The 24,996-nt window shown below is 48.3% G+C and overlaps 1 protein-coding gene across 17 annotated transcripts in view; it reads right to left on the bottom strand.

The window, feature by feature from the left end:
* Nucleotides 1-24,996, bottom strand: part of PPFIBP1 (PPFIA binding protein 1) — a 1,584,927-nt gene that overhangs the window by 347,612 nt on the left and 1,212,319 nt on the right. For all 17 annotated transcript variants that reach the window (XM_069628106.1, XM_069628107.1, XM_069628105.1 and 14 more), the window contains one exon: nt 21,593-21,743. In XM_069628106.1, coding sequence (XP_069484207.1) covers nt 21,593-21,743 — 151 coding nt within the window. The remainder of the gene's footprint in view (nt 1-21,592; nt 21,744-24,996) is intronic.

Here is a 24,996-nt window from a genome sequence, read left to right as displayed (position 1 = left end):
TTGATCTTTTAGCCAACTCGTGAGAGGGCCGCACAGGCGGCGTAAGGCTAACGTTAGCGATGAGAGATCCTGAAAAATAGTAATCTGGGCTCCCCCAAGGGTAAGGGTACCCCCGGACCTGGCTTTAGCGAGTATCCTTGTTCTATCCTGATAGCTGTGGAATCTGGCAAGGACTGATCTCGGGCCACTTGGAGGTCCTCCAGCTCTGTGAATTCTCTCAATCTTGAGCTCATCAATGTCCTCATCTGAGGTCAGGATTTTGACGATATCATGTATCGTCTGTTTAAGGTGTTCCTCCGTCTCCCCTTCTCTATCCGGAATTCCAAAAAGCGTAGGTTATTCCTCCTCTGCCTATTTTCCAAGTCATCAATCTTAAGGCGAATCTCATCCTCCTCCTTCTCCATGTTCCGTATTCTAAGATCCATTTGGGCTTCCAAAGTGCCCATCGAGGCCTGGTTGTTCTCGACTCCCTCTAGCCTCTCCTCAATGTTATCTACCCTCTGGGTCATCTTATCCATTTTACCACCAAGGTTGGCACCCATATTTCGAATTTCACTAAGGAGGGCAGCAATGTCTCCCTTGGTGGCCGCTGCGCCCGTCTCAGGGGCTTCTATTGACATCGTAGGCATGGAGTCAGGAGTCTGTGGCGGTGGAACGTAGGCGTACTTGGCGAGTTTACTTGGAATGTTCATGTAGCACCGGCCTGCGAGGAGGCACACGCCCCGGAATCGGGGGCCGTACCCTCGAGCCCGATGTGCTGAAAGGCACGTGGGGAGAGTTGGAGGGTCCCGGCGTGTTGTTCCTTGTTGCGGAGCTCTTTTGGAGGGGGGAGTGGGAGGAGGCACACGCCCTGTCACCAGGGGCTGTACCCTCCGCCTTGGTCCGTGTCTCCCTGTGGGTCAGATGTCCAGGGGGGTCGGAGTCCTGATACCAGCACGTAGTGGGAATCAGGAGAGAGTATGCGGGGTCCAGCCTCCGGGAGAGGGCCCCTGATGCAAATACGGCGGGGTTTAGGCACCCCTGAGTAATCTGCTGCTTTTCCGGATGCTGGGCTACTTGCCCGTGTTTCAATCAGGCTCTAGATGAGGGCACACGCCTCATGAGTGAGGGCCCAACCCTCTGCTGTCCCCTCGTGTGTACTGTCATTCGTCGCTGTATGGGGAGAGGCCCCGGGCAGAGAAGTCCGCAGGAGGTACTTCGGCGGGTCTGGGGAAAGGCAGTGTAGGCCGGGGTGGGAGCGTTACTTCAGTGATTGAACAAGATCCCTGCAGTTTGAGGCCAGATTCGAATTAATTTGGTCCCTCAGCGTTAATGTGTAATGATGCGGGATACAACGTAGCTGCCGATACAGGAGTGCGTGAAGCATGCAACTCCGTTCCTGTGCCAGGGCCTCAATTTGTGATTGGGTGCTCCACTCAAGGGGGCTCCCCGGGGGTGTCAAGAGGGGAGCGCCGGGGGAATTGGGCAGCCGATAGGCCCCCCCCCCGGAATGAAGCTTCGTTCGGTCCTCCAAGAGAGCGGGGGAGGAGGGGCTGCCTCGGCCACCTCCGCTCGGCTGCCGAAGGCCGGGAGGGGGGGGGGGGGGAGAGAAGCAGGTCCCCGTCTCAACACCGCGATGCAGAGCACTGCGGGCGGGCACTCACCTTCGCGGGCCTCCGCCATGCACCGCAGGGTTGGCGTTCCGCGACCTGAGCCCGGGGGGGAAGGCCGGCCTCCGAAGTTCGCGGGGGCAGTGAAACATCCACGGCCTCTTCCAAAGTTCCCGCGCGGCTCAGGTCGTCTGCAGGGAGCGCGGGAGGCGGAGTCGGGTGCCGCGAGCCGCGGCCTCCTCCCGAGCCGGCGTCCTCGTGAGCGAAGGGGAGGCGGATTCTCGCATGCTTTTCTATGTCTCCGGAGGTCCGATTTCGATCGGGTTTTCGCTCAGGGGATGGGGGGGCACTCCTCTCAGGTTAAGCCACCGTTTTTGGGCACGAGGGGGGCAAAAGTGGGGGCTCAAGGCACTTTTGGGGCCCGTGAGCTGGGAGATCACACGGAGGGAGTCATCGTCCGTGCGCCCCCCTGGTGGCCAGTCCCTACGCCAGCCCTGGATGAGGTTTTAAGGCATTTGACCTGGCCCTAACTGGAAGGCTGACTTGCCAGTGAGGGCCAGGGGCAAGGGTCATGACAACGGCCCAGGAGCAGAGTTCCTAAAGAAGAAAATTACCATCAACCATCCAACAAGACCACTCAAATCAAGCTATGACATTTGCATAGAACCAAAACCAAACAATAAATCAGAGGATCATCTTTCTCACACCTGGCAACATGGATTTGCCTACCAAAAACAAAACGCAATACAATAGATCATCTGGAATTCAGAAAACGACCAGAAAAGAACAAGTTACTTACCTGTAACTGTTGTTCTCCAGCATGGATCTGGCATGGATTCACATGCTCATGAATATTCCCCGTCGTCAGGCTGGGAATCCTCGGTAAAGAAAAAACTAGTATCAGTTTTGTTTCTGATCTGTCTTTCGTAGTAGTAACCAATCACTGATCTCTGCGTCATACTGACCACAGCCAATGACTGCCCTCTACCTAAGCCCCGCCTCTGGCAGCCATCTTCAGATTTGGTAGCACGTGAAGTGGCAGTATGACCAAGTGAAGAGCCGCAGAGGGGTAGGCGGGAGGGTTCGCATGTGAATCCATGCCAGACCCATGCTGGAGAACAACAGTTACAGGTAAGTAACTTGTTCCTTCTCCAGCATGGGGTCTGGCATGGATTCACATGCTCATGAATAAAGAATACATAGCAGTACACACATGCACAACCACGGGAGGTGGCAAAGGCTCAACATTAAGCATCACATCAACTCAACATTAAGCAAATCTTACCTCCTCACCAGGCTCACCTTAGGCGAACAGGTTGGGCAGCACTGCTTAGCCGACTCTGGACTCCTCCCTGGAATCCCGATTGACGCAGTAGAACTTCGTGAAGGTGTGCGTCGACCTCCACGTAGCAGCCCTGCAGATGTCCAGCAAGGGCACACCAGATAGGAACTCCGTGGTAGCTGCGATCGCTCTGGTGGAATGGGCTCTCGGACGGCCAGGCAGCGGTCGGTTTGCCAACCGATGACAGTACATGATACAGCCGGAGAGCCATCTAGAAATGGAGGCCTTTGAGAGAGCCTTCCCCTGATTGACAGGTCCAAAGTTCACAAAAAGTTGTGACGTCTTCCGAAAACACTTTGTGCGGTCCACGTAAAACTTCAGCGCTCTAGCCACATCCAGCGAGTGCAAAGTCCTTTCGGCCGGTGACGAAGGCGACGGGAAGAAAGCAGGCAACACCAAGGGTTCGTTGAGGTGGAAGTCCGACGGCACCTTGGGCATGAAGGAGGGGTGCGTCCTGAGCACTACCCTCGTGTCGTGAAAAGTCAAGTACGGGGGCTTGCAGGAAAGGGCCTGTATCTCTCCCACTCTTCGTGCGGAGGTGATGGCCACAAGAAACGCTGTCTTCCACAACAAGAACTTCAACGGAGCCGAGTGCAAGGCTCGAACGGAGGTACCATGAGCTTGGTCAGCACCACGTTGAACTCCCACGCCGGGGCCGGAGCCTTCACCGGCGGGAACGATCTGAACAGTCCCTTCATGAACTCTTTCACCAGACGAGACCACGAAGACGTCCGCCCTGTGGTTCTGGTGTATCGGGAGATCGCAGCAAGATTAATCTTGATGGACGCGTGCGCCAGTCCAGCCTTGGCCAGCGTCAGAAGGTACGGCAGTACCTGGGGAGCCGTAATCCGTAGAGGGTTAATCTTCTGTGCGTGGCACCAGACAGAGAACCTCTTCCATTTGTGTCCATAGCATTTAAGAGTTGAGGACGCCCTGGCCTTTGCAAGAACCTCTCTGCAGTCGGCCGGTAGCCAGGCCTGCAAGTTCAGCGACTTCGGGTCGTGTTGGAGGATGGCACCTCCTTCCCTGGAGAGAAGATCCGCGTCCACTGGCAGCCTGATTGACGGGGACGCTGACAAGTCCAGAAGGTCCGGGAACCATATCTGCCTCGGCCACGCAGGTGCGACGAGGATCATCCTGCACCGTGACCTCTTGAACTGGTTGATGTGCCGGATCAGTAATGGCAATGGAGGGAACGCGTATAGAAACAGGCCCTCCCAGGGGAACGAGAAAGCATCGCCCATGCTCCTCGGCTGGGGAAACCTGCTGGCGAACCTCCGGCACTTGGAGTTCGTCGCCGTCGCAAACAGATCGATCTGGGGTGTGCCCCACCGTCGGAAGAGGCGAGCCACTAGATCCTGTCGTAGTTCCCACTCGTGGCACGAGCGCAGCTCTCTGCTGAGCGAGTCGGCGATGGTGTTTTTTATCCCTGCCAGATGAAACGGCACCAGAAACATCCCTTGGGCGACGGCCCAATGCCACAGATCCTGCGCCTCCTTGGACAGGGCTGGGGATCTGGTACCGCCCTGATTCCTGATGTAGAACATGGTGGTGGTGTTGTCGGTGCAGATCCTCACCACCTTGCCCTTGAGGGACGGAAGAAAGGACCTGAGGGCCCAAAACACTGCACGGAGCTCCAGGACGTTGATATGGAGGGACTTCTCCGTCGGAGGCCAAAGGCCTCTCGCGTGCAGATTTTCGGTGTGCGCTCCCCACCCTTCCAGGGAGGCATCCGTGCTCACTCTCTCCTGGTGGCCGGGGGTCTGGAAGTCCATGCCCGCCGGCAGATGCGCGCGGGTGCCCCACCACCGGATCGCTCGTCAGAAACTCTCGTCGAGTGTGATCCTCTCCTCGAAGCTGCCCGTCGTCTGGATCCAGCGCGCGTCCAGGAACTCCTGCAACGGGTGCATCCGGAGCCTGCACAGGCGGATGAGATAAATGCAAGAAGACATCATTCCGAGGAGGGACTTGATGGACCTCACCCTGGCCGCGTCCGCAACCAGCATCCGCTGCACCTTGCCCAGGATGGCCCTCGTCCTTTCCTACGACGGAGAGGCCAGAAGCGACACTGTGTCGAGCTTCGCTCCCAGAAACAGTGCGTCTTGCGCGGGCACCAGGTGGGACTTGGCGTAGTTTATGGAGAATCCCAGGTCCGTGAGTAGTTGGACGGTCCTTGCCGTGTGCTCCACGGCAAGCTCCTTCGTCTTTGCTCGGATGAGCCAGTCGTCCAGGTAGGGGTAGACGTGGATCCCCTCTCGGCGCAGCTGCGCCGCTACCGGTGCGAGGCACTTGGTGAACACCCTGGGTGCCGACCTCAATCCGAAGGGAAGGGCTTTGAACTGGTAGTGACGCCCTTGGACCACGAACCTGAGAAACTTTCGGTGTCCCTTTAGGATGGGAATATGGAAGTAAGCATCCTCCAAATCCAACGACGATAGGAAATCGCCCTCCTCCAGTTGACCCAGGACGTGTTGGAGGGTGACCATCCGGAACTTCTGTGCCTTGATGAATTTGTTCAGTCGTCGTAGGTCCAGGATGGGACGCCATCCTCCCGTCTTCTTCTTCACGAGGAAGTATCTTGAGTCAACTCCGGAGCCCCGAAGTCTCTTTGGGACGAGCTCGATGGCGCCCTTCTTGAGCATCGCCTTTACCTCCAAGAGAAGTTGAGGGACGTGATGTTCTTTCCTGGCCACACGGGGGACGCGCGGGCACCTCCTTAGAAACTCGAGCGCGTGACCCTGAGCTAGGGCGTCCAGCACCCAACGGTCGGTGGAGATGGACTCCCACACGCTGACGAAGCTCGCCATCTGGCCTCCCACCGGGGTGTTTCGGTGGGGGCCCGACCCCACGGCCAGTTCAATCCTGCTTCGACGAGGCTTTGCCGCCTTGTCCTCCTTCGCGACGACGGCGGGGTCCGCCTGACTTGCCTCGTCCCCTGTAAGCTTCCTGTGACGACGAACGGGCCGCTTGACGGTAGGTGGAAAATCCGCCGCTGGAACCTTTGGAGGCACCCTGTTTGCCTCCGCCGCTCCGAAAGGGCGGCCGCCGTTGCTGGAGAACCCCAAGAGCCCGGGCCGTCTCCGTGTCCGCCTTGATGGCTTGAAGGGAATCGTCCACTGTTTTCCCAAACAGGTTGTTTCCGTCGAACGGCATGTCCAAGACTCTGGTCTGCACGTCCTGACGGAAGTCAGTAGCCTTCAGCCATCCACGCTGCCTAAGGCACACGCCGTTGCCCAACTGGCGAAATCCAGTGTCAGCGATGTCCGTCGCAATCGTAATGGCGTGGTCCGACGCCACCTCTCCTTCCTGCAAGATTTCTAGGGCTTCCGCCCTCTTGTCGTCTGGTAGGAAGTCCAGCAGGGGGGCCAGTTTGTACCACAACTCCCTGTCGTAGCGGGCTACGATAGCCAAGGCGTTGGCCGCCTTAATCGTCGTCGCTGCCGACGAGATGACTCTGCGTCCCATCGTGTCTAATTTCTTTCCCTCGCCGTCCGGCGGGGAGGTCGACGTAGAGGCCGCGCCCCCCCCCGCTTTCTTCCTGGCCGCTGCGGAGATGACCGAGTCCGGGGTCGACTGTGCCCGAAGGCACAAGGGGCCCGCGTCCGGGACCCGGTACTTCTTCTCGTACCGATCCCTTCTAGCCGGCGTCGTGGATGGGTTCTTGAGGAGGGCGAGGCCCTCATCCCAAATATCGTCTAGCAGAGGTACAGCGAGGACTGTCTTCCTCTTGGTCTCGCGCCGTTGATAAAGGAAACCTTCTTTCTTCTCTTCCGGGCAGAGCTGGAAAAGCTCGGATGCCCTGGCGATCATGGAGTGAAACGATCCAATCTCGTCGGGCGGGGAAGCCCGGGTGGGAGGTGACGACGGGAGATCCTCGTCGTAAACCTCGTCGTCTGTACCCGTCGCGGCCGTGTCAGTCCCCGTATCATCCCCACGTGTCGTGGACGGGGAGGAGGGCTGAACAGGGTGCGATGGCTGAAAAGGAGGTGGAGGATGAATCCTTCTTCTCTTAGGGGGAGGGCTCCCAGAAGGGCCTGGCTCCGGGTCCCCCGTCGGGAGCGGCTCCTCCGCTGGTGGTAAAGCAGTCTCGTCCTTATCTCCGAGTATAAGAACTGTATAGCCAACAAAATGGCTGCCGAGTTGTCTTGCGGCACTGGTTGAGGGGAGTCCGACGGGCGGTCAGGAGCCCCATCGGCACCCTCGACGTTCTCGTCGTCTCCTACGTCGGGGTCCCTCCCGACGGGATGGTCTTCTTCCACGCCAACGCCGTGGCTTAAGACTTCGATCAGCTCCTCCTCAGAGGTTGAGGCCGAATCCACGACGACCTCTTGCCCCCCCTTTTTCTTCTCCGTCAGAGGTTTCACGGGGGTCCTGTCGATGGGCATGAAAGAGGACTCCCTCCGCGGTGGCAGGGAGACTCTGGGCCCCGAGGTCGCCACCACTGGTGTAGCCTCCACAGGCTGAGCCAGGGCCGCCGCGACTGTCTCGATAGAGGCCTTGGCCGGGTGGATTAAGGCTTTCACCACCTTAGGTGCGCTCACCGCCTTCTCCTTGGGGGGGGGGTCACCGCCTCGCTCCCCCTCCGATGGGGCCTTCGAGCTCGACCGGGGTCTCTCCAGGAGCTTCGCCGGGTGCTCGGCCTTCCTCTTACCCGAGCCAGAGCGTTGGCTCGTGGTTGATGGCGCCGGGGAGGATGCGCCCTGCCTGGCGCCCGTAGAGCCCGACCGTTCGGCGCTCCCGGTGCCAGCGGACTCGCTGTGCTTGGCCTTCTGTTGGACCCCCGTCGCCGGGGCACCCTCAAAGGTCTTAGAAGACCGCTCGGACTTCTTCTCGCCTGACAGGCTCTTTCCTTCAAGCCAGTTGGCGAGACGTTGATGGCGGTCCTTCATGGTCCGCTCCGACATATTGCCGCAAAACGCACAGTCCTTCTCCACGTGCGTCTTGTCCTCATGTAGGCAGTAAAGGCAAAGGGAGTGTTCGTCCTCCTTAAAGACATTCTGAAGCTGGCATCCAGGGCAGACCCTGAACAGCTTTCCGGGCGTCGAGCTTCCCTTCTCCTGGGCCATGTGATAGATTGGCCTGAGAAACTTCTGGAGTCCTCCAAAAGCGTGGCTCGACGAAATCTTCACCCTTGAGGGGCGTAGACGAATCCGACACGGGTCCCCGTTGATCGGATGAAGAAACGGTGGAGCTTGCGGCTCTTTTGACCGAAAAAAGAGAATTTTTTCTGAGAAAAAACGTGAAAAAAGACACTAATGCTCGAGAGCAATAGCACGAGGATCCCAACACTTGAACGTGCGGTAAAAATCTGAAGATGGCTGCCAGAGGCGGGGCTTAGGTAGAGGGCAGTCATTGGCTGCGGTCAGTATGACGCAGAGATCAGTGATTGGTACTACTACGAAAGACAGATCAGAAACGAAACTGATACTGATTTTTTCTTTACCGAGGATTCCCAGCCTGATGACAGGGAATATTCATGAGCATGTGAATCCATGCCAGACCCCATGCTGGAGAACTAAAGGTACTAAGAGAGAACCAGTCACACTTCTTACTGTTAACTAAAGAAGCATGGTCCTGGATTGAGACCAAATACGGACAGGATGATAACCCGGGAGCACACCGGAACGGGGAGAATCAAAAACAATGACGAAATTCTGAAACTGAAGACAATTAAGGTGATGGAAACAGTAAGAACTACTGAAACATTTCGAGGATACGGTTTGAGAAACCAGAAATGTGGAACAGGAGAGGAGGAGAACCAGAATCCGGGGCCAACACTAAGGCCATGCACCATACTGGAGTCCTGTAGGCCTTGCAACCACCAAAAGCAGGGCAAAAAGGACGAGCAGTCATACCAGAGTTTTTCGAAGGTGTCGAGTGGCGGATGTCCATCACAGTTTAAAGTAGGAAACTTCTACTCTAAGAAAAATATTGGGGTATTGAGGAGTCAGAGCGGGGGGGGGGCAGAAGGTGTGGGAGTTTGCGGGAAGGAAAGGATGAAGGAGAAATATAGCGTAATTTTACGAAACCAACAGTTTGGCAACAAGACAATGACATAAGGAACTACCAGCATAACTACAGTTGGGACATTTGTTTATTTTTGAAGAAAGCCTAGCTGGATAGCAGACAAGCACAGCTGGGGACACAAAGGGAAATATACTGTCAACTCAGAAAGGTGAAATATCCAGGAGAGGGGTCACATATCAAGAGAGTTTGGCAGTTCCTGCGCCTGCATGGCATTCAGGTGGCATTATTACAAGAGACGTACTTAATTGTGGTTGAAATCGCAGATCTGCTAAAAGGTTGGGGGGCATACTGGTGGGATCATCATATTCAAGAGGGGTGTTGATTTGGCTAGACGCGAAAAGTACCACTGCAGTTGGAAGCAACTAAGGGGGGACACAGAGGGGTGCACATGTATAATGCAGGGTAGCTTAGAAGGGCAAAAGATTTGCATATTGAACTATTACACACCTAACAAACAACGAAGAATACTTCAAACAGATTGGGGAATTCATGGGTGGAGACAGAGCAGATATTTTCATCTGGGGAGGGGACTTGAATTGTTATCTAGACCCAGACAAAGACCGGACCGGACAGGGGTTTATCAGAGGTCGCGCTCAACACGCTCCCCTAATAGAATGGTATCAGAGCTGGACTTGCAGGAATTATGGAGAGGGTCACATGGCGACAAAAGAGAGTATTTCTTTTACTCACCAGTACAAGTCACATACACTCGCTTAGACTATTTATTTACGGGCACAGAGAATGCACATAGATTCTCCAAGACGGAAACCTAGGGAAAGTGCCATCAGGCCATGCCCCCTGGTCCCGACACTACAAACGGGAAGCCGTCGTCCAGCAACACCAACTTGGAGACGAAAAGTGGAGTCACTACAGGACAGGGCGTTTAACATGACACAGAGAGGAGATTGTCTCATTTCTGGGAAATAAGGGCTCAGTTGAAAAAGTAGGCACCATGTGGGACGCTCTCAAGAGATCGATGAGGGGTGTATGTATATCCAAGACAGTGGGAATGAGAAAAACCCTGTTCAGAAAACTAAGGGACACAGAAACATCAGCGATCTGGAAATTGACCTGGACGCAGGGAAGGTGGTGGGCCCAGATCTGGCAGGAGCAATTACCGCCCAACACACACACCAAGAATCATTGCCCAAGTTCGATAGGAACCAATATACCAAGAAAATACACAGGGAAGGCGATAAAGCTGGTCAGCTACACGCGTGGTTGATCCGAAAAGAACACCAGGGGGGGGGGGGGGCAATTACACAAATCAATGACTATGAGGGATCTAGAGTAGTCATACAATAACAGATTAACAAGGTCTTCCAAGATTATTATAAGAAATGATACTGTAGTGAAGGCATGTACTCGGAAGAGGAGGCATCAGATTTGTTAGAAATAGCACATACGCCTAGGCTGACGCAGCCCCAAAGACAGGCACTGGAAGCATTGATAGAAGCAGAGGAGATTGAGCGAGCATGAAGATCAATGCTGAAGGGTAAATCCCCTTGCACCGACGGATTACTGGTGGAATAGCCACTGTGGGGTGTCACAGTATTAGTTTTATGACGGTACGATAACCGTCTTGCCAAATGACGGTATATCGTGGTTATCGCGGTATATATAGCAGGTGGAGTTAACTAATCTTAAATATTTTCTAAAAGGTCATAAATTGTCAGATTTATCATCGCAAACAAAACCAGGCACCCAGGGCCAGAATTGGGCTTTTCAACATACTTTCCACTGAAATGCCATCCCTTGCTTCCACCAAACACAAACACACGTGTGGAGAGGAGGAGAGTGGGGAGGAAGCCCTGCTGCGACTGGCAAAGCAAACTGAATAGCTTTTCTTAAGTGGTCATTTAGGCTTTTAGCTCCCCCACTGGCTACTGGTGAAGATGAACATGTTGCCATCTTGATAACCTGCATGCCACAGATCAATGGAGGCTGATGGTAGTATACATTTGTGCACATACACACACGCACACGTATGGCAGCAGGGAATATCCACAGAGATGAGTGAATTTCGCAGTGTGACTTATTATTTGTAAATTCAAAGATAGAACCAGGGAAATCCTCCATTGTCATATTATTTTGCAAACATCCATTATAAATATATAAACCCCAAAGCCGCCAACCCAAAGTAAACCCTTTTCCTTCTTGGCACTTTATGTATTCTTCCTATTGATAACATATTGATATTGTGTCAGGCACGCATGGTTTATGGAATGGCATTAAAAACTGCTCCAACTGAAACTACTTTGCAGACGGCACATCCAACAGTGCAAAGCCAAGACTGTGCAGCACTTGCTTACTGCAGCCTTTCCGAATCAGATTGAAAAGCACACTTAACGATATAAACGGTATACCGGTATGAACAATGTGACGGTTATTATTGTTCAATTAAGTGGTTCACGGTATCTTTAACGGTATACCGTTATACCGTTACATCCCTAGCCACTAAGGCCTTTGATTCGGTGGAAGGGCCATGGCTCTTCAGAGTATTGGGGGAGATCGGGATGGGTCCTCAAATATTGCGGTGGATCCGGTTATTATACTCAAGCCCCCAGGCAAGAGTCAAAACAGGCGATTGGATATCCGAAAAATGGACACGAGAGATAGGGAACCAGGCAAGGGTGCCCGGTATCACCAATACTGTTCGCCTTGGCCCTGGAACCCTTGGCAGGGTACTTCAGGGAATACATACCGGAGACGGGAGTTAGGGTTCGAGGTATTATGCATAATATATCCTTATACGCAGACAATGCATGGTATGTATATGTTAGTAACCCTATAGTAAATGTCCCGGTGATAGTTGAGATACTAGCCAACTTTAGAAAGCTGTAAGGCTACAATGTGAACAAAGAAATCCCTAGTATTCTCATTAGGATCCATGCGTACACAATCCGTAGATCTACTCCCGCAATGAGGGATACGTTGGGAACTCTAATCCTTTTGCTACTTGGGAGTCACAATTTTTCACGAAATGGAGAAGACTCATGTTCAAACCTGGGAGGGCATTGTCAAATATAGGAGACTCAAAAGAATTCTGGAAATCCCTGCCACTCTCCTTGATGGGAAAAATCACCTTATGTAAGATGGAGGTGTTACACAGACTACTTTATTATGTTGTTAATATACCATATAAGATTAAGAAAATGTTTTTTAAAATGCTGGATGCCAAAATAGGGGAGTTCCTATGGGGCTCAATGACAGACGAGTGGCACGAACCACTCTTCGTAGGCCATAAACAGAAGGGGGACTGACCTTACCTGACTTTGAAACTTATTCTGCATCAGCTCAGTTGCAAACAGTATCTAACTGGGTGGACAAACCAGAAGTGGATCTAAGACATATGCTAGGAGACTTTCCATCACACAGTTAGGGAATCGAATTGCTGTGGGACCCAAAGTTACTAAAAAGTCAGATCAAAACTGAGGCAGAAAAGGCCAGGGGGATGGATAGGGGACACATGTTTAATGAATTAATGAATACTCTTACGTCCACCCTGATTACGAGGAATAAAAAGAAGGGCGATCTAACGAGAATCCTTTGTTAATCTACATTAGAAACTGAACCAAGTACTGGAACGACAATTTGTATTATTATTGCCAACCTGATTGCCCACACCCGATCAGTAATTCACCTTGGACCTGTAAGCTCATGCTATACATTGATTACATTTATGTGTAATGGTTTAAGATATTCAATGCGAAAGGTAATGTTTGATGAATTGTAGAATTAAGAATTGCTTATTGAAAATGTAACTGTGGAATGAAGCTGTCACAATTTCACCAATAAGCCAATAAAAACAAATATTGAAAGACAGATGAGTATAGGTTTATACGTTGAAGTCTTGAGGAAGTGAACCATGAGACTTGCTGAACTGCAATGCTATCTTGAGGACGGAGCCTCAAGACCCTTTCCTTGTGAACTGTGTTGTCTTAAGTTTGGGGAAGTGAACCTCAAGGATTTGTGGAACTTTCTTGAACTTGGGGAAGGGGAGCTGAAGAGGAAGCTAGGAGCTGAAAGAAGCTCAGAACTTTGTGTCAATCATCATTTCCTTTTCGTGGTGGGCGCAAGGTTAGACTACTGAAAGCTTTATTTGCTGGCACCTCAGCCCATAAGGTAAAAAATACTGCAAAACATCCAAAAGAACACCCTACGAGCTGCCCTTAACCTCCCCAGATCTGAACACATAGCTGCCCGCAAGGCGGTACACTGGCTCCCCATCCGGGAAATCATTATTTTCAAGACCCTAACCCCTAACCATCACCCATAGTCGGCACCGCCCTACCTCTCCTAAAGATTCTCCAAATCGCAATCAACCAGACCCATTAGAACACCATACTCACCAAAGACTAGTTCAACCGAAATTCAAACGAGCTAAAGCAGGTGGTTCAAGCTTCCCAGTTATAGAAACGAAGCAATGGAACTCCCTCCCACCAAACTCAGATCAGATCAGATGATTCCTTCCGGGCTTTCCGCAAAGCCCTTAAAACATGGCTCTTCAATTAACCCTCCCTGATTCATGCATCCGACTGCATCCTGACTCTGTAGCCTCATGCATGTACTCCTATGACTGTAATGCATGTACTTCTAGGACTGTATGTAACGCCGTAACTATGTATTCTACCTATTGTGCCTAAGGGCCTTTTGTAAACGGTTCAACCTAGCGCCCTGATGCCAGAGGGCTTGTGCGCGCTATACAAATGAAAAAACAATTATTGACATCCCGACACATTGCTTAGCTATAGTTGTGAGGGCAAGGCGTTAGGGAGAATTCTCTGTTTAGGCTGAATTTCCTAACCTAGTCAGTCCCCCAGCAGCTTTGCTGGATTTCTGGAGTTTGTTTTTTTCTCCTGCCAAGAGTGAGACTCTTTCTCCCACTCTTGGACATGATTTGTGGTGTTCCTTTGATTGGTAATGTGTTTTATGGGCTATGGGGTCCTTTACTCCATAGGGTTTCATGTGTTTTTACTATGTGTGTTACACAGCACCCTCCGTGCAGTGACACAGGGGTGTCATAGTGACACCCCACCATAGACTCCATACCCTGGGACTGACTACTGTCTCCCAGGGCATGTAAAGTCACCATTGGATTTACTAGTCCCAAATTATGAACAGAAACCAGTACAAACCATCATATTGTGGACGTACTGGTCGGGGCAATTCGATTGCCCCGGGGTCTGTTAGTCGAGGGGGCACGTCTCCGTCCCCCCTGGTCGAGTTTTGGCTGGTGGCAGCGGATATTACTTTTTATATTCGACCGCAAATATATCTCTATGGGATTTTCCCATTGTTCGAGGCTACCAACTTTAATTATTTAATTTTCATAGCCTCGAACATACCGTCGGTTTATTTATGTAATATTAATTCGCCGGTTGGTATTTTTTGCCAGGACTCGATTCTAAAATGGCGTTTATGTTCTCTTCTGTGACTCCAACCCAAGTCGAGCCCTTTGTTCCACTTTTTGGCGGGCTTCTCCACAGAAGCCTCCAAAAGTGGTGCCACTCTGTCTGGGTACCACAGGGGTGTGGGAGGGGGTTTAGGCACCCTGGATTGAGTTACCTTGGTATCTCAAGTCGCACTCTTGTGTGATTGAAGTTAGAGTTCAGAAAGATGGATCCACTTTAAGAGGATCAGAACGAAATGTGTCCAAGGTCACACGGTTGAAAAGTGCACAAAAGTCTCAAAGGTTCAGAAAGAGTTGGACCAAAAGAAAGGGACCAGTTAGATGGTCAAGGCGGCCAGCCCAGTCCAGAAGGTTAAGGGGTTATTATTACCTTGTAGCAATCTTTAGAAAGGGAGGCCTGGCGGACACGGTACCTTAAAGTGGTGAGAACACTCCAGCGGGGGCAGTTGTTCCTGGCAGCGGATGCAAGTCGGTGCTTCGTCCGGGGGAAGAGAGGATCTCGTCGTGGAGGAAGACAGGAGTCCGTTGCACTGCCAGGGAAGAAACCAGCCGCAGAGTTTCTCAGGTACAAGGAGCGGTCCGTTGATTCGCGGTTCAGTGGTAAGTGGCTATCTGGCTGCCGGGGTGCTTGGCACGGGCAGTTCGACCACAAACCGGTCTGGGGTGCGAAGAAAAGAAGGTAAACTGGTTGTGCCCAGCAGTCAGGGGAAGAAGCCTCTCCAGCCGGGAGATCTTCTCTGTCGTCGGGAAGTGGTGAGTCGGTTCTGCAGGGCTCCACCGGTGGTGTCGTCGTGGTAGGTCGGCTCAGCTTCTCCCTCGTCGGATTCTCAGGTCCTGTGGCGACTTCTGAAGTTCCAGTCCCCAAAGCCCTGCTTTTATGCAGCATACCCCCATTCACTCAGCCTAGCTGTCAATCAAACATGCTAAGTGGTGAGCCGGCCGGCTCACCACTTGGGCCAAACACACAAGAGTGCGACTTGAGTTACCAAGGTAACTCAGTCCAGGGTGCCTAAACCCCCTCCCACACCCTCTGTGGTAGCCAGACAGAGTGGCACCATTTTTGGAGGCTTCTGTGGAGAAGCCCGCCAAAAAGTGGGACAAAGGGCTCGACTTAGGTTGGAGTCACAGAAGAGAACACAAACGCCATTTTAGAATAGAGTCTTGGCAAAAAATACCAACCGGAGAATTAATATTAATTAAATAAACCGGCGGTATGTTCGAGGCTATGAGAATTAAATAATTAAAGTTGGTAGCCTCGAACAATGGGAAAATCCCATAGGAAAATATTTGCGGTCGAATATAAAAAGTAGTTTCCACTGCCACCAGCCAAAACTCGATCAGGGGGGACAGAGACGTGCCCCCTCGACTAACAGACCCCGGGGCAATCGAATTGCCCCGAACAGTACGTCCACAATATGATGGTTTGTACTGGTTTCTGTTAATAATTTGGGACTAGTAAAGCCAATGGTGACTTTACATGCCCTGGGAGACAGTAGTCAGTCCCAGGGTATGGAGTCTATGGTGGGGTGTCACTATGACACCCCTGTGTTATTGCACGGAGGGTGCTGTGTAACACACATAGGAAAAACACATTAGACCCTATGGAGTAAAGGACCCCATAGCCCATAAAACACATTACCAATCAAAGGAATACCATGAATCATGTCCAAGAATGGGAGAAAAAAAAGAGTCTCACTCTTGCCAGGAGGAAAAAAAACAAACTCCAGAAATCCAGCAAAGCTGCTGGGGGACTTGCTAGGTTAGGAAATTTAGTCTAAAGAGAGAATTCTCCCTAACACAGGGAATCTCACCAACTGCTTTCAATCCAATTGGCATTCAATCAAACTTGCTTTCTTTCGGTATTAAAAAAGTTTCAATCAGTTAGATTTAATAAACTACCATCAAATTTCCAGTTTACTCTCCTGCTGGGAATGTGCACCCTCTTCACGGGCGTATTCACAAATTCAAAGGTTTCCGTTTTCCTGGCCTTTTCTTGGCCTTGTCATTTTCATCTCGTTTGCCATTTGGTATTCATAAAATCCTTTCATTCAGTTATCTCATCCGCTTACTTTTTAACAGTGTTTATTTCAAGTGGGAGTGGCAATCATATTGCCGAAATGGTCCTTTCGCGAACGATCCGACCAGCAGCAACCATGCAGATCTAACCACAGCATCCCGGAGTCATTTGGCCTTCTTTGACTCACTGTGTACGCCGTTTCCAGGTGCTGTTCTTCACGTCGGCATGCTCTCTGTGGCTGTCGCTGCTCCCGGTTCGATGCGCCTCTCAAACAGGATCTCCGCCACCTCGGTTGTACCGAGAGGAGGATTCCCTGACTCCAGGAGGTAGGCAGACCAGCTCTGCTACCGGAGATCTTGCGAATGCTTCCGCCACAATCCGCTTCCCTGACTCTGCAGAACGTAGGTGCTTCGGGCATGCTTCTCCCTGGCTTCACCTCCAACTTCTCCTTCAAGCGTTGCCAAAGGCAATTTCCTTGGCTTCACCTGAGTGGGCCATTTATACCGCCCCCGGACCATAGATCCAAGGGCCGGTATAAATGCAGGATGGTCTTGGTACTCAGCATCCCTCTTCCTTGTCCCAGTACCTGAGTGGTGTTTGTGTATGTCTGAGTTAATAAAGAGAGGATGTATGGCTCTGGGTTATCTCTTCCTCATCTCAGTACCTGACCGGTGTGTATTGGGAGAGGGGTTTCTGGCAAAATAGGGAAGGGATTGGTAAGACCCTACAAATGCCTGGGGGTATTTGACTCACTATAAAAGGGAAATGGGGCAAACCGTGTCTTACCCAAGGGTGTCTCATCACCACTCCTCAAGTCTCCTCCACCCAGGTGATCCTCCCTCGCATATCCACCCCAGGGTCAGAATTATAAAGCGACGGCCTTTACCTGGCCACCCGGGAGGAGGATTATATTGGGGAAAGAAGTGAGGACACCCTCAGATCCCACACAACTGCTACTCGACAATTAAAGGGGTCAAGTTCCCAAAAAGTTGATGCTATAAATATTCACAGGTTGTCGGCCTCACGCCTTGGTTCAGGTGTTGATTCACATAATGCGGGCTCTTTCTCACCACCGACAATGCCTCCCTTTTCTCCACACTTAATTGATGGCTCTTTACAGCAAGTTACATTAGGTCCTTCTTCTTTAGCAGCACTACACCTTGTACTCCAATTAGTTCTGTCATATGAGAACATGAAAGACAATCAAAATGATCAAAAGGCTTTGATGCATGCTTTAAACTCAAAAGTGTTATTTATAGAAGAATGTATTTTAGCTCAGAACAAAGTTCAATTCATCAATATATTTCAACATTTTCACCAGCAATTGGAATCTGTGATGAATTTGTCGGTGCCTATAGTCACATAAGAGGAACCTCAGTGCAATCATCATTTGTCCGTATTACTAACAGATTATTTTTTTCTGGTTACTGAGGAGAAGATTATATTAGATGTTACGGAAGAATCCGAACAATTGTATTCCCAAAAACTCAGCCCAGAGAACACAAATTATGCCATGCTTTACCGAAAGGAAAAAAAGCCAAGGTCTTCCCAAAATTAAACCAGAGGCAAAAAAAAAAACTAAAATCCAGGAAGGTATTAACATTACTAACAATTGTGGTTCTAGGAAATTTCCGACGCAACTTAAACACTACTTTCAAGAAGTCGGAAGAAGTTGAGGAAGGATCACTAAGCTAAGCCATCAGAAAAAAAAAAAATAATTAAAAAAGAAAGCGTGGGGAAAGTGTGCTTCTGTCATAACACTGAAAGAGGTTGAGCCAGTAACTGATGCGCCTGAGAATGTCGATCCAATTATTAGCACTGGTGATATTGAATTACAGACCACTGACTAAGTGGAAGCTCTGATAAATGTTTCGACATACTCTAAAGAGGAACGTCTGTCTAAGTTAGAAATTATAGCAATGAATGAGGGAATGCACAAAGGAAACAATCTTTCCATCTGGGCCTCAAAATCTACATGTTGAACATAAAAGATTACTCCTGCCCAACTCTTCCAATATGAGACCTTCTAATTTTAACTTAGTACCTCTTGTATCACAGTTCCGACAACAACCTCTACCTGTACAATCTTCATCACATCGGGTTTTATTAGGAAGAGTCATAGCATCAGACCATAAAAGTATCCATAATCGATCCAACATTCTATCTTTGTCTGCTAAGCATGGCTTAGGATTTATACAAAAAATACCAACATGCTGTACCCGAGAAGAAGGCTAGTGATGGACTTGTTCATAAGAATTCTTTTAACTCTCAAATGCAGGAGGGGCCTTTAGAAATTTGTTGTGATATCACAAGCCTGCTAGGCAAAAGGATGTTCTACTCAGTTTCTATAACCCTGAACAAAAATGTCATTATTTCAAGATTGGTCTTGGTTGGCTAACACCTTGAAACCAACCACTTCGAATCCCATATTGCACACGCAACATCTTTAGGATCCAGGCTATAAGATTACAATCCTGGAATACTCGAGGCCACATCCATTTCAAAAAAGGTAATTTTCCCTTGATAATTATGATTTTTTTTATTGCAAAACACTTGGCTGAGAGATAACCCCCTTCTTGACGGCTTTACTAGGTTGTAAAATCTGGCAATAAAAGGAATTAAGGACCTTCCTTATGGAGGTCCGATGATTGGTCCTAGAAACGGCCTCAGCATTGCACTGAATAATTGGTTGGATGATTATCCTTTTGCCGAAGTGGTCAAAATAGTATGGGATACTACTAGTTATTGTAGTACGCATGACTCGCTCCTGGTTAATATTTATTGGAATCTCTTCAGAATATCCCAAGTGGCATTATTTAACTAATTTCAGCCCTACTGCCCAAATGGTTATCAAACCGCAATTCCAATAGCATCATTGCAGAGGGATACTCTCAATCAGATTCCTCAGGTAGGAGAAGTCAATTATTACTAGTCTTTATATGCTTTACCATCGTGGAATCATGTTACCGGGTCTCAAAAAATGCTAAATTTCTCGTGTACCAGGACCGGACGGCCTTTCATATCTTATCTTGAGGTGCAACCCTGTACTGTGGTCTAGAATTTTAAAAGCATATTTGACCAAGTAATAAATACCCGTTACATGCCTCTGACCTGAAAAATATTGTGCATTGTGGCGGATAGGGCTATGCCCAAGAATTAATTTTTGTTTATTTATTTATTTGTTACGCGCCAAAAACCCAGCAGGCATCAGGGCGCGACAAAGAGGCACAAGACAAAACAAAGCACAGGAAAACCATTATCGCCCAATAGCATTGCTAGATGTTTCTACTAAAATATTTTCCTCAATACTTTTAAAGCATTTATATTGTTGGGCTTTAGAGAGTGGAACATATGACACAAATCAATCTGGTATAATAAACACCCCAGTATCTCGTTAAACAGTCTATTGTCGAATTTTCAGCAAACAAGATCTTGCACAAAAAGACAACCAATTTATGTGGTCTTCATGGATCTTACAATGGCCTTCGGCTATGTAAACAGACCCTTACTTTTATTGAAGCTCATCAAGTAGGGCTGTCCTAATTTATTAGAAAACATACTAAGCTACTTGCACAGTGACATGAAGGTTCGACTGAATACTCAAAGTTCTTTGCGTTAATAGCAATGTTTAAAGGCCTATGCTAGGGCTGAATCAGTGCCCTGTTGTGTATTTAATGTTTTTATATCAGACATTTGGGAGGCATTTAGGGAAATAACATCCTTTCCTCTGAAATTCGGGAATACATCAATTGGTTGGTTTATTTAGACGACTTGGTCCTCTTCGACTATACTCCAGTTGGTCTGTAACGCCAACTGAAGGCCCTTGATAAGAAGGGGAATCAAAAGGATCTAAAATGAACCGTGTAAAGACCAAGATACCGATTATGGATCCTTGCAATAAAAACAAGCCCCTACTTGTAAGGAGACTAAACTACACCAATATGGAAGGAGTTCATTTAACAGATTATTTGGGCTTTTCTATCTCTGGAAGATATAATAAAACAGCCCACTATGTGAGGACATGTGGCAAACGCCCACTTTTAGCCAGTCTAGCTAAACTGATAAACAGCCTCTATTGACTATTTTCACTCATACCCATTATTAAATTTGATAGAACCAAGGTAGTGCCGGTTTTGGTATATGGTGCAGAGGTTGCAGGCTGGCAAACAGGAGATTCTTGGATCAAAGTCGAAGGCTTGGTCTGGAGGAAAGTTCTTAATATTTCTTAGGACTAAGTTTTAATTCATATTCAACTAAAGAAATCCTGGAGGCACATCTGAAAATTGAGAGGTGCATGCAGATTTGTAGATTTTGTCAGAATCCAAAGTATGTAGAAACCCTAAAGCACTTGGTGGTAGAGTGTCCAAATTTGGACTGTCAGATGATTTTATTTAACACATTTGTTTGCAATGTTCATTTTTGTGTGATCTCTGGAACAGGATGTTGGCTGGCTCCCAAGTTGTCTTGATTGTATGCTAGATATTTATTGTATGTAGATATTTATTGCATATCTTCCAAAATGTAAGTACAAATTTTACTGGTTAAGGATATACTTATTGCCGTTATTAAAAAATGTATTCAGACTGTTTATTTTATGTTTAAACTAGTGAAATTATTAACGAGACATATCACTAAATACATTTTTTAAAAAGATTCATATGAAATTCTGTTTCTCCTAAGTGTGAATGTATATACATGTTTTATAAGGTTTTGTGTGACAATATTTACCTATGTGTTTTACCTTCTTACTGTGTAAACTAAAGGCCTAATAAATTATTGCATTTTTATATGTACTGTCTAACTGGAATTACTGGTGTTGCTCTGTGTGGACTAACTGTAGTGCTGGTCCACTTTTACACCCTACCTGAAACTAAGCCTTGTCTGCTCTGCTACCTCACTTCGATTGGGTTTGCCAAACCTCTCCCTGTTCAGCCATTATAGGGTGGCCTCCCAAAATCCTTCCACCAGGGCTGATTCTGGAAATCCACCTTAACATGTGGTAATAGATCACTTGTGTTAAATACCAAAAAAAGAAATCTCTCTCGTTTGAGGGTGATTACACATGGATGGAAAAAGTAAAGAAAAACTAGAAACAGTTATTAATTTCACATACAATTCAAGTGACATCAAATGTTTAAATAAACAAAGAGAATGGGCTTTTTTTTTGCAATTTTCCTAACCAAGTCAGTTTTCACAAAACTCACCTTCTCTAAATCCTGCTGGGATGCATGCAGCAGTGTTTGGCCAGACACTATCCATTGCTTGCCATTATTTATGTATATGCCTAAACCCTGGTCTCGTAACCAGTTGCACACCTGCTCCTTTGTCCATTTTGCAAAAGGCATATCCAAGTCGCTATGAAAAAAAGTTAACAATGTTACTGCACCACAAAAGTTGCTATGAAAAAAAGTTAATGTTACTGCACCACAAAAAAGCTATAGAAGCATAATCACAAGCAATAATTGCAAACCCAAATGCCCACCTTCTGACCAGTTTAGACACATGTTCACTGCATGAATCTTACCCATTTCGAAGATTCCTTTTAACACTAGATACTATGTTTTGAAATTCTCAAATGGAAATATTTTGCAATTATACAGACATTGTGATACTAGGTTATGGTACACTAATCACTCCCATGAGTAATGCTTTTAAAAATACCATATTTAGTTGGAGTATAGTTAATGTGCTGTAACGGTTTTGCACCAGGGAGACAACTAAAGTTTCTCTGCACTATTTGTATAGGTCAGCGATTTGTAGTCTTTGATCTGAATGGTGTCTTTTATAGACTTTCTTCTCCCAGCATTTAACTCTAATATTGTTAAAGTATTCAATCTCTTTTGGCTGCTGCCGGGTCTTTAATTGTGTTGGTGAACACAACAGTCAGAACAGTTTCCTAATCTCATTACATGTTGTCGTCTTCTTTGGACAATCCTTTCCAACGTGTGGCTCCATTCTTCTTTTCCCTATACTAGGGATTTGTGGTCTGTAAGGAAATGCTTAAACATTTGCTCAATGTAGAATTCAAAGGTCTCTAGTTCCTAGATTGCAATTGGTTCATTAGACCACATATACACAACAGCATGTATTTTAAAGTTTAAGTTACTTAGCTGTAACTATTGTTCTCCAGCATGGGTCTGGCATGGATTCATATGCTCATGAATATTCCCAGTGGTCAGGCTGGGAATCCTCTGTTAAAGAAAAAACAGTTTCACCTTCACTTTAAAACTGTATTTCTCCTCTAAACCAATCACTGTCCTCTGGGTCATACTGCCCCATCCAATGACAGTCCTCTGCCCAAGCCTCGCCTTTGGCAGCCATCTTCAGATTTGGTAAGCACGTAATGTGGCAGTATGACCAAGAAAAGCCACAGAGGGGCCGGAGGGAGGGTTGCATGTGAATACTTGCCAGACCCATGCTGGAGAACAATAGTTCCAGGTAAGTAACTTAAACCTTCTCCAGCATGGGGGCTGGCCTGCATTCACATGCCCATGAATATCTAATAGCAGCACAACATTACACAACTACGGGAGGTGGCAATGTTCAACAGAAGCCATCAACACTTACCCCTGGAACAGACTCACCTCAAGCGAACAGGTTGTGTAGCACTGTCTGGCCGATTCTGGACTCCTCCCTGGAATCCCTGTTGAAGCAGTAGAACTTTGTGAAGGTATACATGGACCTGCACGTTGCCGAGCAGGGGCACACCAGAAAGGAACGCTGTGTTCACAGCGATCGCTCTGGTGGAGTGATCTCTCGGACGGCACGGCAGAGGCCGGATAGCCAGCCGATGACAATGCATGATGCAGCCGTAGAGCCTCTTGAGATGGAAGCCTTGGACAAGGCCTTCCCATGATTCATAGGTCCAAAGTTCACAAACAATTGAGAAGTCCTCCGAAAACTATGCATGCATGCCATGTAGCACTTCAAAGGACGAGCAACGTCCAGCAAATGCAAGATCTTCTCAATCGACGACGAAGGGTTCAGGAAGAAGATAGGCAGCACCAAAGGCTCATTGAGGTGGAACTCTAATGGGACCTTCGGCATGAAAGTGGGGTGCATACACAGCCCCACCCTCGAATCGTGGAAAGTCTGATACGGCTGCTTGCAGGATAGGGCCTTGATCTCACCCACTTGTCTGGCTGAGGTGATGGCCACAAGGAACGTCGTCTTCCACGAGAGAAACTTGAGTGGGGCCTAATGCATAGGCTCGAAAGCAAGGGCTCAGATGGAATAAAAATAGAACTTTTCCATGAAAAACGTGGAAGAAAGTACAAAATAGCTCGGAGAGCAAGTCAAGGACTATCAACACTGAAGCGTGTGGTAAAAATCTGAAGATGGCAGCCAGAGGCGGGGCTTAGGGACAGGACTGTCATTGGATGGGGGCAGTATGGCCCAGAGGACAGTGATTGGTCTAGAGCAGAAATACAGTTTTAAAGTGAAAGTGAAACTGTTTATTCTTTTACCAAAGATTCTCAGCTCGACGATGGAGAATATTCATGAGCATGTGGATCCATGCCAGACCCGTGCTGGAGAAAATAATCTTTCTTCTTAGATTTGGAATGTCTTTGGATATAAATATCAGTCAGTATTACAGATGACTCTTTCCTCCCGCACACCATCTTAGACTGTGGGCTATTACTTTAACTGTACACCAACATTCAATTCAAATCAATCTTTCTTCTTAGGCTTTTGGTAACTTGCAGAGACATATCAGTCTGCATTCCAAGTGACTTCTTTCTCCTCTTTGACTTTGGCTGGTTCATTAATATTTCAACATACATTTCAAATGACTCTTTACTATTTCCTTTCTTCTTAAGACTGACTAGACTTGGACCTCGTGCACAATTAAGATGGATATCTAAAATGTGGTCTGGTGGAAAGATTTCAGGAGGCCATCATGGTTAAAGTGAACATGGGAACTCTTAGAGGTTAGCCAAACACAACCAAGGTAAGCATGGAGAGTGGTCAATGCTTAGTCTCAGGAGTGAGTGTGGTCAGCGGTCGACAATGAGTCCACAGAGTTAAGCACACAATATTTCTGCTTAGACAGGTAAGTACAAATATACTCTATAATAGCCACAAAACACACTAGCAAAATAACACTATCCCACAACACGACAATCTTGGATTTGTAGAAATTCATAAAATTAACTTAAACACATGAAAGGAAGGTGAGTAATTAAGCAAGTAGGAAAAACAAAACAAGTGTAATAACCTAACTTTATAAGTACAATCCCTAGGTTGATTGGGGTTTTGTGCCTAAATGTCACAAATTCCCCATTAGGAGAGGGGACAAAGTTAGAAAAGATTCTTGTGGTGGTGAAAAGAAGACTCATCAAGGATTTTACAGGCCTACCATGAATCCAATGGTGTCATGACTCCTTTTCCAGCGGTGGCCTCTACCCATGTGGACAGGGGATGGCAGCTGCTACCCGAACCTGACCCTGGCGGTGGCTATGTGAAGGAGGATCACATGGGGGAGGCAACCCTCAGGGGAGTGATATGGCATCATTGGACCAGACATGGTATCCCCTTTTTCTGTTAGGCATACCCCCTCCATTCCCATGCTTTAATGGCATATTGTCATGGCTCCAGTCATCCACCC

Source organism: Ambystoma mexicanum, chromosome 12 (assembly GCF_040938575.1).
Source record: "Ambystoma mexicanum isolate Mex_15411 chromosome 12, UKY_AmexF1_1, whole genome shotgun sequence".
Taxonomy (NCBI): domain Eukaryota; kingdom Metazoa; phylum Chordata; class Amphibia; order Caudata; family Ambystomatidae; genus Ambystoma; species Ambystoma mexicanum.
This window is presented reverse-complemented; position numbering and strand designations above follow the sequence as displayed.